The following is a 12,233-nucleotide window of genomic DNA, read 5'->3' on the forward strand; positions in this document are numbered from 1 at the left end:
AAAGGTCTATACTGATTTTTTTTTCCTTTTTGGTCAGCTTTATTGAGGTATGATTTATAGACAGTAAAAATCATTCTTTTTTTTTATTGAGTTATTGATAGGTTACAATCTTGTGAAATTTCAATTGTACATTAATGTTTGTCAGTCATGTTGTAGGTGCACCACTTCACCCTTTGTGCCCACCCCCCACCCCACCTTTCCCCTGGTATCCACTAAACTGTTCTTGGTCCATAGTTTTAAATTCCTCATATGAGTGGAGTCATACACAGATTATCTTTCTCTTGCTGGCTTATTTCACTTAACATAATTCTCTCAAGGTCCATCCATGTTATTGCAAATGGAATGATTTTGTTCTGTTTTGCAGCTGAGTAGTATTCCATTGTATATATGTACCACATCTTCTTTATCCATTCGTCTGTTGATGGGCACTTAGGTTGCTTCCACGTCTTGGCTATTGTAAACAGTGCTGCAATAAACATTGGGGTGCACAGGACTTTTGGGATTGCTGACTTCAGGCTCTTTGGATAAATACCCAGTAGTGGGATGGCTGGATCGTATGGTAGTTCTATTTTTAGTTTTTTGAGGAATCTCTATACTGTTTTCCATAGTGGCTGCACCAGTTTGCATTCCCACCAGCAGTGTATGAGGGTTCCTTTTTCTCCGCAACCTCTCCAACATTTGTTGCTATTAGTTTTAGATATTTTTGTCATTCTAATGGGTGTAAGGTGATATCTTAGTGTAGTTTTGATTTGCATTTCCCTGATGGTCAGCGATGATGAGCATCTTTTCATGTGCCTATTGGCCATCAGTATATCTTCTTTGGAGAAATGTCTGTTCATGTCTCCAGCCCAAAAAATCATTCTTTTTATGTGTACAGTTCTACGAGTTTTGACAAACTTGGATGACCACCACCACAAACAAGATTTTGAATATTTCCATCACCCTAAAAATGTCCCTTGTGACCCTCTGTAGTCAATCTCCTGGCCTTTGTCACTATAGTTTTGCCTTTTCCAGAATGCCATATATATGACACATATCATATATGTATACTGTATGTCATATATAATCATACAGTATATATTCTTTCGTATCTGGTTTCTTAAACTTAGTACAATGCTTTTGAAATACATCCATGTCATTCATGTATCAGTAGCTTGTTCCTTTTTATTGCTGAGTAGTATTCCATCACATAGATATACCCCAATTTGTTTGTCCACTCACTAGTCAATAGAGATTTTCAGTGTTTTCAGTTTTGGCAATTATGAGTAAAGCTGCTATAAACACTAACATACTGCTCTTTTTGAGGACATATGTTTTCATTTCTCTTGGGTAAAAACCTAGGAGTGGGATTGTTAGTTCATATGGTAAGCGTATATCTAATTGTATAAAAAAACTGCCAAACTCTTTTCAAAATAGTTTTACCATTTTGCATGCAGACCAGCAATGTATGAGAGGTCCAACTGCTCTACCTCCTCCCCAGCACTTGATATCATCTTTGCTTTTTTCACATCGCTGTTCTAATAGATATAGAGTGGTATCTCCATATCTTTCTATTGCTTTGAAGCAATTACTCATGCTAGATTTAGGCATAGATATAACAGATTACTCTCATAGCACTTATAGTAGATTATATTTTCATTCTCCAAAATCCTTTGTCATGTGTCTTTGCAGCTTCTCTCACTAGATGCAGGGAATATTTTCCTGCCCCATTGATGTTGGGCCTGGTCATATGCCTTGCCTCAGTCAATGGAATGTGGATAGAAGTAAGAGTACTCCAGTTCTGACTCTAGCCTTAAGAGGCCCAGTAAATTTCCACTCATCTTTCTTGTGTTTCTGCCATTGTCATAAGAAAAACAGCTTCTACCTAGATCAGTCAACCCCCAGGGGAAGGGTGTGAGAGTATATTTTTGTTGCTTTAAGCCACTGCATTTTGGGATGGTTTCCTTCACAGCATTATTATAGCAATAGCCAACTGATACAGCATGGCATATTTCACTGTGTGGCAAATTCTCTTGGGTGCTCACGCGTATAAACTCTTCCCTTTATAAATGCTTTGAATAGAGATTTCACAAAAGAAGATTGCCAAGCAGTATTCCAGGAAAGCTCTTTGACAGAGGGCAAATTCAGGGGGTACATGTCTCTTGTGGTTCCTCTTTTTCCTACCTGTAATAAAGAAGTGATGCTGGAGTTGCTATCCTGACACCATGAGATGACAAGCACGAGGAACACAAGTCGTGCATGAAAGACGGAAAAACAGAAGGAAAATAAGACTAAATAAAACATAATTGTGGAGCTGTTGTGTCAGTAAGAAAAATAAATCCCTTACTTGTTTCGGCCACTATATGGAAGGTTTTTGTTATTTACAACCAAATATAATCTCAATAGATACAGACTTTCTATATTGGACTGAGTCTATGATTCTAAATCTCCGAGCTGTTTTCCTGACCATCTGGACCATGCTCAGTTTCAGAATGTTAACTGTTTTGGGCAGCCCTGGCTCATGTACCGAAGCACCAGCTTCTTTTCCTGGCTCACACTCATTGATCAGCTATTATGCCTGGTCCGAATTTTTCTTCCACTTCCGAGAGGCACTCAGAGTTCTGTGCAGTCACCATGACTCTTCATGCTGTCTTAAAACTGGCAGACTCTCTTCTCTATCCTCCAAGTTATTTTCCCAGTCAGCTGACCATGACTCAGGACTTTTCTTCTTTTCCCAAAATGAAAATAGTTGCATGTATTTTTCCTGAGTATAAAGCCTGACTCTCCTTATTGGCATTTTCTGCCTGTGCCTTTTTCATCACAGCACTTGTCTTTGTTTTTATAATGTAAATATATGTGTAATGATGATAGTAGTGCCTGTCTCCCTAACTACATAGCTGTTAAGCTTCAGAAGGGCAGGGACCATGCCTGTTTTGTTCACATCTTTATTCCCATGGGTACTCCCTGAATGGTAATGAATAAATGAATGAACAAGCTGCCACATCATTTACAGATGGCTAGCAGACTCCTATAGCTCAGATTATTGTTCATGCCATGATCATTTTTTGAAAAAGTTATAAAACCATGAAGACTAGGTTCACTAAAATATATACACTAGCTAATTTCAAATAGGTCATTACAAGTAGTCAACAATCATTTTTCATCTCATTAATTTTCTAATACCTCCCTCATATTATCTATTAAATCCCTCACAGGCAGGAGATCTTATCTCCTGTTTTGTTGAGAAAATAATGACCAGCTAGTTTGAGCTCTATCATCTATTTTATCTTCATTTCAAAATAACTTCTTCTTATTAGGTAATTCCTAATCTCTACTTTCTACGTGGAAGGCATGCCCCTGTTTCCTCCAGGTATTCTGGGATCTTGCTTCCTTGATCATCCCCTTCTGTCTACAGCAACTACAATATATTCCTTTCCACTTGTCTCTTCCCCTTCTGTCCTGTTGAATAAATTTGTTCATTCATTGAACACATATTTATTAAATGCTTACTAAACACCGTGCACTGTTTTAGGTTCCTGGAATACATCAATGAACAAATCCTCATAGGACTTATATAGGAGTGGAGGGAGACAGGCCATAAACAAAACAAATATGTAAATGATAGTATTTAGGGTCTAAGGAGAGAAATAAAGCAAGGGAGGAGTTTAGGAAGAGAGGTGGGGAATGGGTTTCAATTTTAAAAAGGGTGGTCAGGAGAAGCTTCACTGGGAAGGTACCAGAGCCTTGAAGGGAGTGGGGGAACAAGTCCTGTGAGTTTCTGGGTGTTATGAACTAAATTGTGCCCCCCTACCTCCCCCTCAACAAATTTATATGTTGAAGTCCTTACCCCCTACCTCAGAATGTAACTGTGTTTGGAGAAAAGGCTTTTAAAGAGTAGATTAAGGTAAAATGAGGCTCTAATGAGGATTATGACCTCGCCTATGCAGAAGTAGGAAAACCAGTGAAAAGTGTTTTATACAGGAAAGACTGAGCTACTGGGTTAAATATAGCTGATAAGATGAAGACTGAGAGTTGTCCTTTGAATTTAGCAAAGGTGGCAAGAGCAGTTTTGGTGGAGTTGTGGGCATGAAACCCTGACTGCAGTGCGTTTGAGAAGGAGAGAAGAGGAACTGAAGACAAGGAGTTTAGAACACTGTAGAGGTTTCAGTACTGAAGAACAAGGAAACATGGTGGAAGGTGGAGGGGGAAGTGGAGATTTTTGTTTGTTTTGCTTTTGGACAGAAGAAATTACAGCATGTTTGTATGCAAATATTTCTTAACAATCTCCAGAGTTTTGACGGGGCGATAGCCTCCTAGCTACAGCCTTCCAACTAGTGGCCTCATCTCTGATGCTGTTCTTTGCATCACTGCTGCCGGATGCATCTTCGTAAACCACAACTCTTATCACTTCACTCAGGCTCAGAAATTTTCAAGGTGTCATTAACTGCGGTACGAAAAGTTCCAATGCCTTAGCTGAACATTCAAATCTTCTCCAGTTGGGCCTTTTGCAGTTTTATCTCTTTCTTCAGTAAAGCCCTATAGTGAGGTACAAAGCATGCCAGACCAGGGTCAGAAGACTTGGATTAAAATCATGGTTTTGCAAATAACTAGCTACGTGACCTTGAACAAATTACGTAAGTGCACCGGGTCTGGGCTCCTTCCCCTTCATAACGAGGAAGGGGGCGTGTCAGGTAGCCTGGATCATCTGTAGGTCTCTGGCATCTCTAACCGGGTGTAATTCTCAGCACTGTTGCGGCCACAAACAGCATCCTCCCCTGAGCCCGCCCTATCCCTTCCACCTCTAGGGACCACACGTCTTGTGCGGTAACTTATTTTTCCTGATTCGCTTTTGCCTTTCCAAAGGACTAGGCTTTAGAAGAGCCACAGAGGCAGCTCCTTTAATGGTCGGCAGCCTCCCCGCCACCAGGGACTCTCCTCCACAGTCAGAATCCGCCACGTAGTAAGTGCCGCTTCCAACCAATCAAGAAGAAGTTAACTCAGACCTTTGAGGGGCATCCGCTTCCACCAATGATCTTCAAGTCTTCTCTAGCGCCTCACTTTGAGGGGCAGGGCCAACTACCGCAATGGCCAATCTGCTCCGGGGAAAGGTATTCCGGGAACTGCGGGGTCCACCAATCAGGTAAGAAAGCTACAGGGAGGGGCGTTTCTCATTGGTAACTACGTCCGGAAGAGGGCCGGACCCCGGGAGACGACAATACGATTTGATTGGCGGGCGTGATGTTGACAATCCGGGAAAGCCCACCTTCTTCAATAGCACCAGCTTCGGTCCCCGGAGTGGCGGTGGGCGCAGCCAATCGGAGAGGAGACGCGCGGAAAGTTTGTTCAATGGGCGATGTCTGAGGGAGGTTGTCACTCAGGTGGCGGTGGCAGAGGCCGGGCTAAGACGTGGCCAGGGGCACGCGGCTGGCTGTCCAGGCATTGGGGCGGCGTCGGGGTCCCTAGCGCGTCTTCGCCCTAGTCGGGCTCCGAGCGGCAGGAAAGGCAGGCGCCGGCGGCTGCACCTCCATGCCCACGCGCGGGGAGGGCCGCTGATGGAGCGCGCCACCCGCCCGGGGCCGCTCGCGCGGGCGCTGCTACTGCTGCTGCTGGGGCTTGTGGCAGGGACGGTGGCCGCGGGGCGCGCTCCCGACCTCCCTGTGCCGAGGGCGGAGGCGGCGTTTGGATTGGGGGCTGCGGCCGCTCCCACCTCGGCCGCGCGGGTGCCGGCGGCGGGGTCTGTGACTGCGGCAGAGGTGACGGTGGAGGACGCCGAGGGGCTGCCGGCGGCCGCAGGCGACCAGGAGCCGCAGGAGCCGGAACCCGACGACGTGACCGAGCTGCGGCCACGCGGCAGGTGAGGGGCGCGGGCTCAGTGTCCGGACCGCGGACCCGGGGAGGCGATTAGCTGACGCGCGCGCGCGCCGCAGAGGATCGGGGGTCCGAGATCCCCGTCGGCTGTGGCCTCTCGCTGGCGGAGGACAGTTAGTGACCTGGGGACAGCGCGGGGCCACCGTCCCATCCCCCTGGCCAGCGACAGACTTCCCTCCGCTCCCGGGCGCTGGCGCCTCGCTCGCGGGCGACAGCAGCATCCTGGAAGGTGTCTGGGATGCTCCGAGATTGGAGCGCAGAAATGGGAAAGAACGCCACTTTCCCTCTTTGATTTTTTCAGGCTTTATTCTTACCCCAAGGAACTTCCAGCTCTCCTTTTTTTTCTTTCATCAGTCACCCAGTGACTGTGCTGGTGTGACAGCTGTTTGGGGAAAGGACGTTACAAAGAGATTTCTACATTTTCCCTTTCAACACAGCCCTGTAGTGCCCACGCGCCAGGGTTGAGGCCAGTATTTCTCTAATTGAGATCTGCGGAACACTTGCATCAGGATCACCTGGGGATGCTGGTTAACTGTACAGATTTCTAGGCCCCACACCAGATGTACTCAATCAGACTTTCTGATTCATACCCCAAGGTTAGCAAGTGCTCCAGACAATTCTTGAACCATTAAAATTTAAGAGCTATGGGTAGGTTCTTGAATTTTGGCAGTTTTTTGACATTTAGAGGGTTTACCATATAAACACTTAATATAGGGTCGTCTTGGTTGAGTAGCTGAGCCTCCTTAAAAATTTTACTTCAAGATACATGTTTTAAAGCAGTTTTCAAAGTGTGGACACGAATGTAAGGCATTCTAATGGTAAAATATTTTGCAGACAGCTGATCTTAGCACAGCCGGGGGAAAAAGTGATGCCCCATTTAACAAATGGAATGATAAAGGGAACATTAGATAAATTAAACTAGGGAGGGTTACTATCTGGTTTGGAAAGTGTGGTTAGGTTATAATGTAGTAATTACTAGATCATAACAAATTAGATTTAAATTTCAGTTAGCTATCAGGACTTTGATCTGTATATTTGGAGACTACTATAAATAGGATAAGTACTAAAATTCTGTAGACACCGCTTGAATGTTTATATGTAGATTTTTTTTTTAAGCATCAAATATTTGACAAAATTTTCATAGGCTTTGCTAATGAATTAACTTTCCTGGTAGACTGTTTTTGTTTATCTTAAAGAAACTTCTGAAGCACCTGCTCAAAGTAAGTTACATGAAGTGGAGTAAGATGTTTCATTTTTCTTAGAATACAAATCCACTGCAGCAGGTACTTATTGGGATGGCATGGAGTTACAGAGGGTAGCAGATAGACCCTCTGTAACCGGCCCTCCAAGAGAAGCGTGCAGTCCAGGAGTGAGGATTAAATGAGAAAACCCATAATGACATTACCATGCAAAAGTGGTGCAAATTAAGTGCTGTTAGTGTCTCAAGGTTTTTGTGGTGTTTAATGGGTGGGGTATGGGGGTGAGGTAAGTGAGAAGATAAGAAAAGGCTGTCGCAGAATGAGTTGGTTCCTGAAAAGATGGGCAGATACTGGACTTGAGGAAACTGCAGGAGGAACAGAAGCTGGGAAGTATGTTTAGAGAACATTTGGTTTGTGCACATCTGTGTGTGTGTGTGTGACCTGTGTGTTTTTAGAGAGATACAGACATACATACACGTGTCCTGGACAGGGAGGAGTAGAAGATGAGGATAAAAAAATAAATTGGCGTCATATTGTATATATGTAGCCTTACACTAATAATATCATCACCACCTGGGAGCATGTTAGAAATCCAGAATGAGGTGCCACCCAGACCCACTGCGTGAGTGTCTGAGTTTTAACAAGATCACTGTGTGATTCACATGCACATTACAGTGTGAGAGGCATTGTATAGAGTATCTTGAATGCCAGGCCTGAATGCAGTTTGTGCTTAAGGAATATTTCTCCAGCAATACTGTATCCTGATAACTTGAAGTCAGGATACCACAAGGAGAGTGTTTTAGTGGATCAGATGAGAGGCTTACTGTTAAGTGGATATAGGACAGTGGGGAGAGATTTGAGGCAGAGTCTTGGTTGCTGGCAATTGGATTGATTCCTCCTCGCTTGGCACCCCCATCCAAATACTGAGACTGGGTGGCCAGAAGGTGAAAGCACTCATGTGAAAACTGAGAGATTGGGGGAGCGGGGAAGAAAAGGTAAGGGGTTTGGTGTTGGACATGGTGACACGGAGGTGCAGGCAGGACATCCAGAGGGAGACATTTGATAGGCAGGTGGCAGTGAGTGATCAAAGTTGTTGAAGCTGGGAGAAAGAGGAGCCTCATGATAAAACCTCAGGAAATGCCTTGTATTTTAGAGAAGATGAGCCAGCAAAAGAGACAGAAATCCAGCTGGCTAGGCTGGAGGTGTAGGGTGGGGACTGAGAAGAATGAGGGATTTGGTGATGAGCCCACTTAAAGAATTTAAGTAAAGCAGTCGAGAGTACTCAGATTGCAAGAAGTTAAGGATTCATCCTTTTCAGCCCCACTTCCTCCTTCCCTCACTTTTAAACCTGATGGGAGGCAGGTTTTAGGACCAGGGACCTCTAATGTTATTTATACAGTTAGAGGAGGGAGCCTGTATAGACAGGTTGAAAAAGAAAGGAATAAAGGAGGAGGTGAAGGTAGTTAGGATCTACTTGGTAAACAGAAGGACTGCTTCTTTCTCAGAAACAAGAAGAATGAAAATAGAGGAATTTTGCGGAGCAGAGAGTAAGTGATCTTCGGCAAATGGAATTGGCTGGGAAGAGATAGGCCCAGGTTAAGGGGTCTGTATGGTAGCTTAAGATAGTGTGGAAAGTTTGAGAAATCGTAGGTGAGTAAATGGTAAGGTCAACAAGAGATAAATATGCAAAGTTTATAGGACTTTTTTCTAAGTGCTCTTAAAAAAAGAGTAAAAAACCAGACAATATCAGTTCCATAATAATAGACCAATATCCTGTTTGTTTAAAGGAAGAGGATTAGGGGAGCAGATTTGAATTAACCAAGCGTTGATTACAAACAGCTGTGAAGAGCTATGGCACTTACGAAACTTCTAAAAAGAGAGAGGTGGAGAATTAAAATCTTTATTTTGCATGTTGTCTTTTGATGCCCAAGAAGCAGTACGAGACTTGCTAATTCATTGTTTTTTCTCTTGATGACGTTTTTATTGGCCTCATTCTAAATGCTTACTCTGCATCTCAAGCATGTGAATGAGTGAGTAAACTATTTTTTTTTCTTGAGAAAGTAGCTAAAATAAGCTTGTTTTTCTGTTAGCAGTCTTGTCAGTGCCGCTTCTGTTAAACATTACATTTAGTTGAAATTTAAATGGGATGGTCACCGCAGAAAGTTGGAATCTCCTCTCACTGTTAGGTTTTATGCCCCTTGGCATTTGTGAGTTACCAGTTTTCTGACTCCAATACAAATTGCAAATTGCAAAGCATCACTTGGGGTTCTTGTGATGGGATGAGCATCTTCGAGGACATTTGAAAACCTGGGAAGTTGTAAGGAACTAGTTTTATCTTAACAATCACGCTAAGTGGTAAAGTATTTGTTCCTTTTTCCTCTGTCTCTCGTTCCCCTGTAATAAGTGTGCTAAGTCTGACGTTAATCTATGGTGCTTCTTCAGTTTGTGCATCTGGAAACTGAATTTTTTGGATTTAATGAGATAACATGGAAATACTTTGCAAATGTAAGATGATTTAATTCCTCTTTATTTCTCTCTCCTCTCTGCTTTCATAAACTGATCTGTTGTGAATCAATGGTCCAGAAATCTGGTTTTCCTCAGATTTTCAGCATACATGCTTTTTTTTTTAATATGACCATTGGATAATAGAATTTCAGAATACAGTGTTGAAAGGGAACTTAGTCATCTGGTCCTAACACTGGTCATTTTTCCAACCCTAGACTTTTAAAATTGACTGAAAATCACATTTAAAGAAATTTATGCATAACTTTCAAGACAAGTTGTAAGCCAAACTAATTCTCTTTTTTTTTTTTTTTTTTTTTAATTTTACTTTTCCTTTTTCTCCCCAAAGCCCCCGAGTACATAGTTGTGTACTTTCAGTGGTAGGTCCTTCTAGTTGTGGCGTGTGGGACACCGCCTCAGTGTGGCCTGATGAGCAGTGCCATGTCTGTGCCCAGGATCCGAACCAGCGAAAACCTGGGCCACCGAAGTGGAGTGCGTGAACTTAACCACTTGGCCACGGGGCCGGCCCCGAAACTGATTCTTTAGGCGAGTAATGGACTATCTTTCCTGTCTACAGGTGTCTTTTTAGCTTAATTGACACTTGGACTCTAGATATGATACGAGACAGGATTGAGGAGACTCTGTTCCTCGTTTGAACTCAGCAGCCTTTCCACTTCTAGGCATTTTGCAGCAGAGGACCTGTTTTTATCAGCTGCTGTGAGCTGTAGCTTCAGCATGGCTCTTCATTCCCTAAATACTGCTTGGGAACTCCATCTGTTTTTTTCCTTTTTTGTCAAAGACGAGCTGCTTCTATATTTTTATTACAAAATGTTTTAAAATACAAAGAGGAACACTTGTAGGTTACAGAACTAAATGTGAGAGGGGAGATTAATTCTACTTTTTATTTTTTTCACCCTGTTCTATTTGTAAATAACCATTTTGCTTGAAAAATGTTTCATAGAATAAAGTAGAAAAAGTGCTTCCAAAAAATGTTTTAATCAATAGGAAAAGGATATCTGTCACGCTCATGTTGTCTATAACACTAAAAACTTAGATTGTATTTCTTTAAGGTCTAGCTGCTATGTCAAAGTTATGAAGTATAGTTGGTAATTTTTGAGATTTGATTTGTTTTGACTTGGGGCATGGCTAGTCTTATCACATGTTTATATAAAGGAAGTTTGATTTGAAGATTTACTTAGTAGGTGAGGACTAAAAAGTAAAGTGCAGTTAGTCCTAGCTTGGTTTTGAACAAGAACATATGCTTCCTTGAGTGAGAGCATATATTTAGGTTGAGGATTCTTGGCTACATCAAAAAAGGAGGTTTAACCAAATCAAATTTTTAACTTTGTGGAGGTTTTTTTCCCCTCCCCAAGACAGGAAATGTGCAGTTTTAAAATAAGCAGTTGTTAATGTAGAAACGATTCAATGGAGATAATATTCTTCTGTCACCAGCTTCTCTTCCACATGGGAAATTTCTGCAGGCAGTAAGGATCCTCTAAAGTTATTGTATGAAAGAATATAGTATCTACTTGTCAGACTCTGATAGACTTAATTGTAAATAGGTAGGTGTCCTGGGTGACTGAAGTCCAAGCAAACAGTTTGTTAAAGTCGGGTATTCATTGTGGCATAATGCTCGGTCATTTCTGCTCAGGTGAGGGCATAGAGCAGGAACAAGATAAATGGCATCTTGATGAGATTTCTGGAAGGAGTAAAAGCTGCACATTATAGTAATATAGTAGTTGACACTTATGCAAACTTACAGGTCACAGAATGATAGAATTAGAGTTAGAAAACTTAAATTCAGTCTTCTGTCCAAAACCTCTTATTTGGTGCATGACCTTAAGCTAGTTACATCTTTCTCATCCTCTTTTTGGTTTTTCTTTTATGTGAATAATAGTGTCTGCCCCACCAAGATTTATTCATTCATCAAACGTTTATTGCATTTTATTGGGGGCTAGGCACTGTTAGGTGCTGAGGGTAGATAAATGGACCAAGTCTGCCAGGAAGATACTTGTGTTAAAGAATTAACTGTAATGGATAATAAGTGACATAAGAGTAGTATGGGAGTGAAGAGATTGGAAGTGTCAAGTGAGCCAGTCCTTGAATGTGAAGTGTCAAGTACTGTCTAGGCAGCAGGGTTGATGTGATCAAGGGCACACAGCAGTGGTTCCCAAGGCAAGGCTCTTGGATGCTTATGGATCTGCAAAGGTAAAAATGGGGATCCACAAGATTGTCGGTATTTTAAAATAACCTAATGGAAATTGGACATTCAATGAGGAGAGGGCTAATTAAAAAGTTTAAGTTTCTTGGCTTTGAACTAGAATTACAGCAAACTTAATATGGTAATTTTAGCTACTTCTCCCCAGAAATCTTGAATATTTTGGTTGGTACTTAAATATTTCCTCTAATGATGGCAGAATTCATTAGACGTGATGTTTATTGGGCAAATGAAATCATTTAAGGTGTGAGACAAAAAATAAATGAACCAGAGAACTTTGCTGAAAATGTTAGAAACCTCTGTGTGTGACAGTAGGGTAGGGATTATGTCAGATTATGTGTGGCTTTATGTGCCATACCAAGCAGTGTGGCATTTATTCACTGGGCACAGGGAGCTTCAGAAGTTTATCAGATCTCTGTTATAGAAACAAAACTGTTGAAAGAGCAGAGGGGAAAGAGATCTGAGGC

The 12,233-nt window shown here is 42.3% G+C and overlaps 1 protein-coding gene across 1 annotated transcript in view; it reads left to right on the plus strand.

The window, feature by feature from the left end:
• Nucleotides 1-5,319: 5,319 nt before the first annotated feature.
• The window catches only part of EIF2AK3 (eukaryotic translation initiation factor 2 alpha kinase 3), a 68,428-nt gene continuing 61,514 nt past the window's right edge, over nt 5,320-12,233 (plus strand). Inside the window, exon 1 of the mRNA XM_046661866.1 lies at nt 5,320-5,833. Within this exon, the coding sequence (XP_046517822.1) occupies nt 5,532-5,833 (302 nt within the window). The 5' untranslated portion in view covers nt 5,320-5,531. The remainder of the gene's footprint in view (nt 5,834-12,233) is intronic.

Source organism: Equus quagga, chromosome 5 (assembly GCF_021613505.1).
Source record: "Equus quagga isolate Etosha38 chromosome 5, UCLA_HA_Equagga_1.0, whole genome shotgun sequence".
NCBI lineage: Eukaryota > Metazoa > Chordata > Mammalia > Perissodactyla > Equidae > Equus > Equus quagga.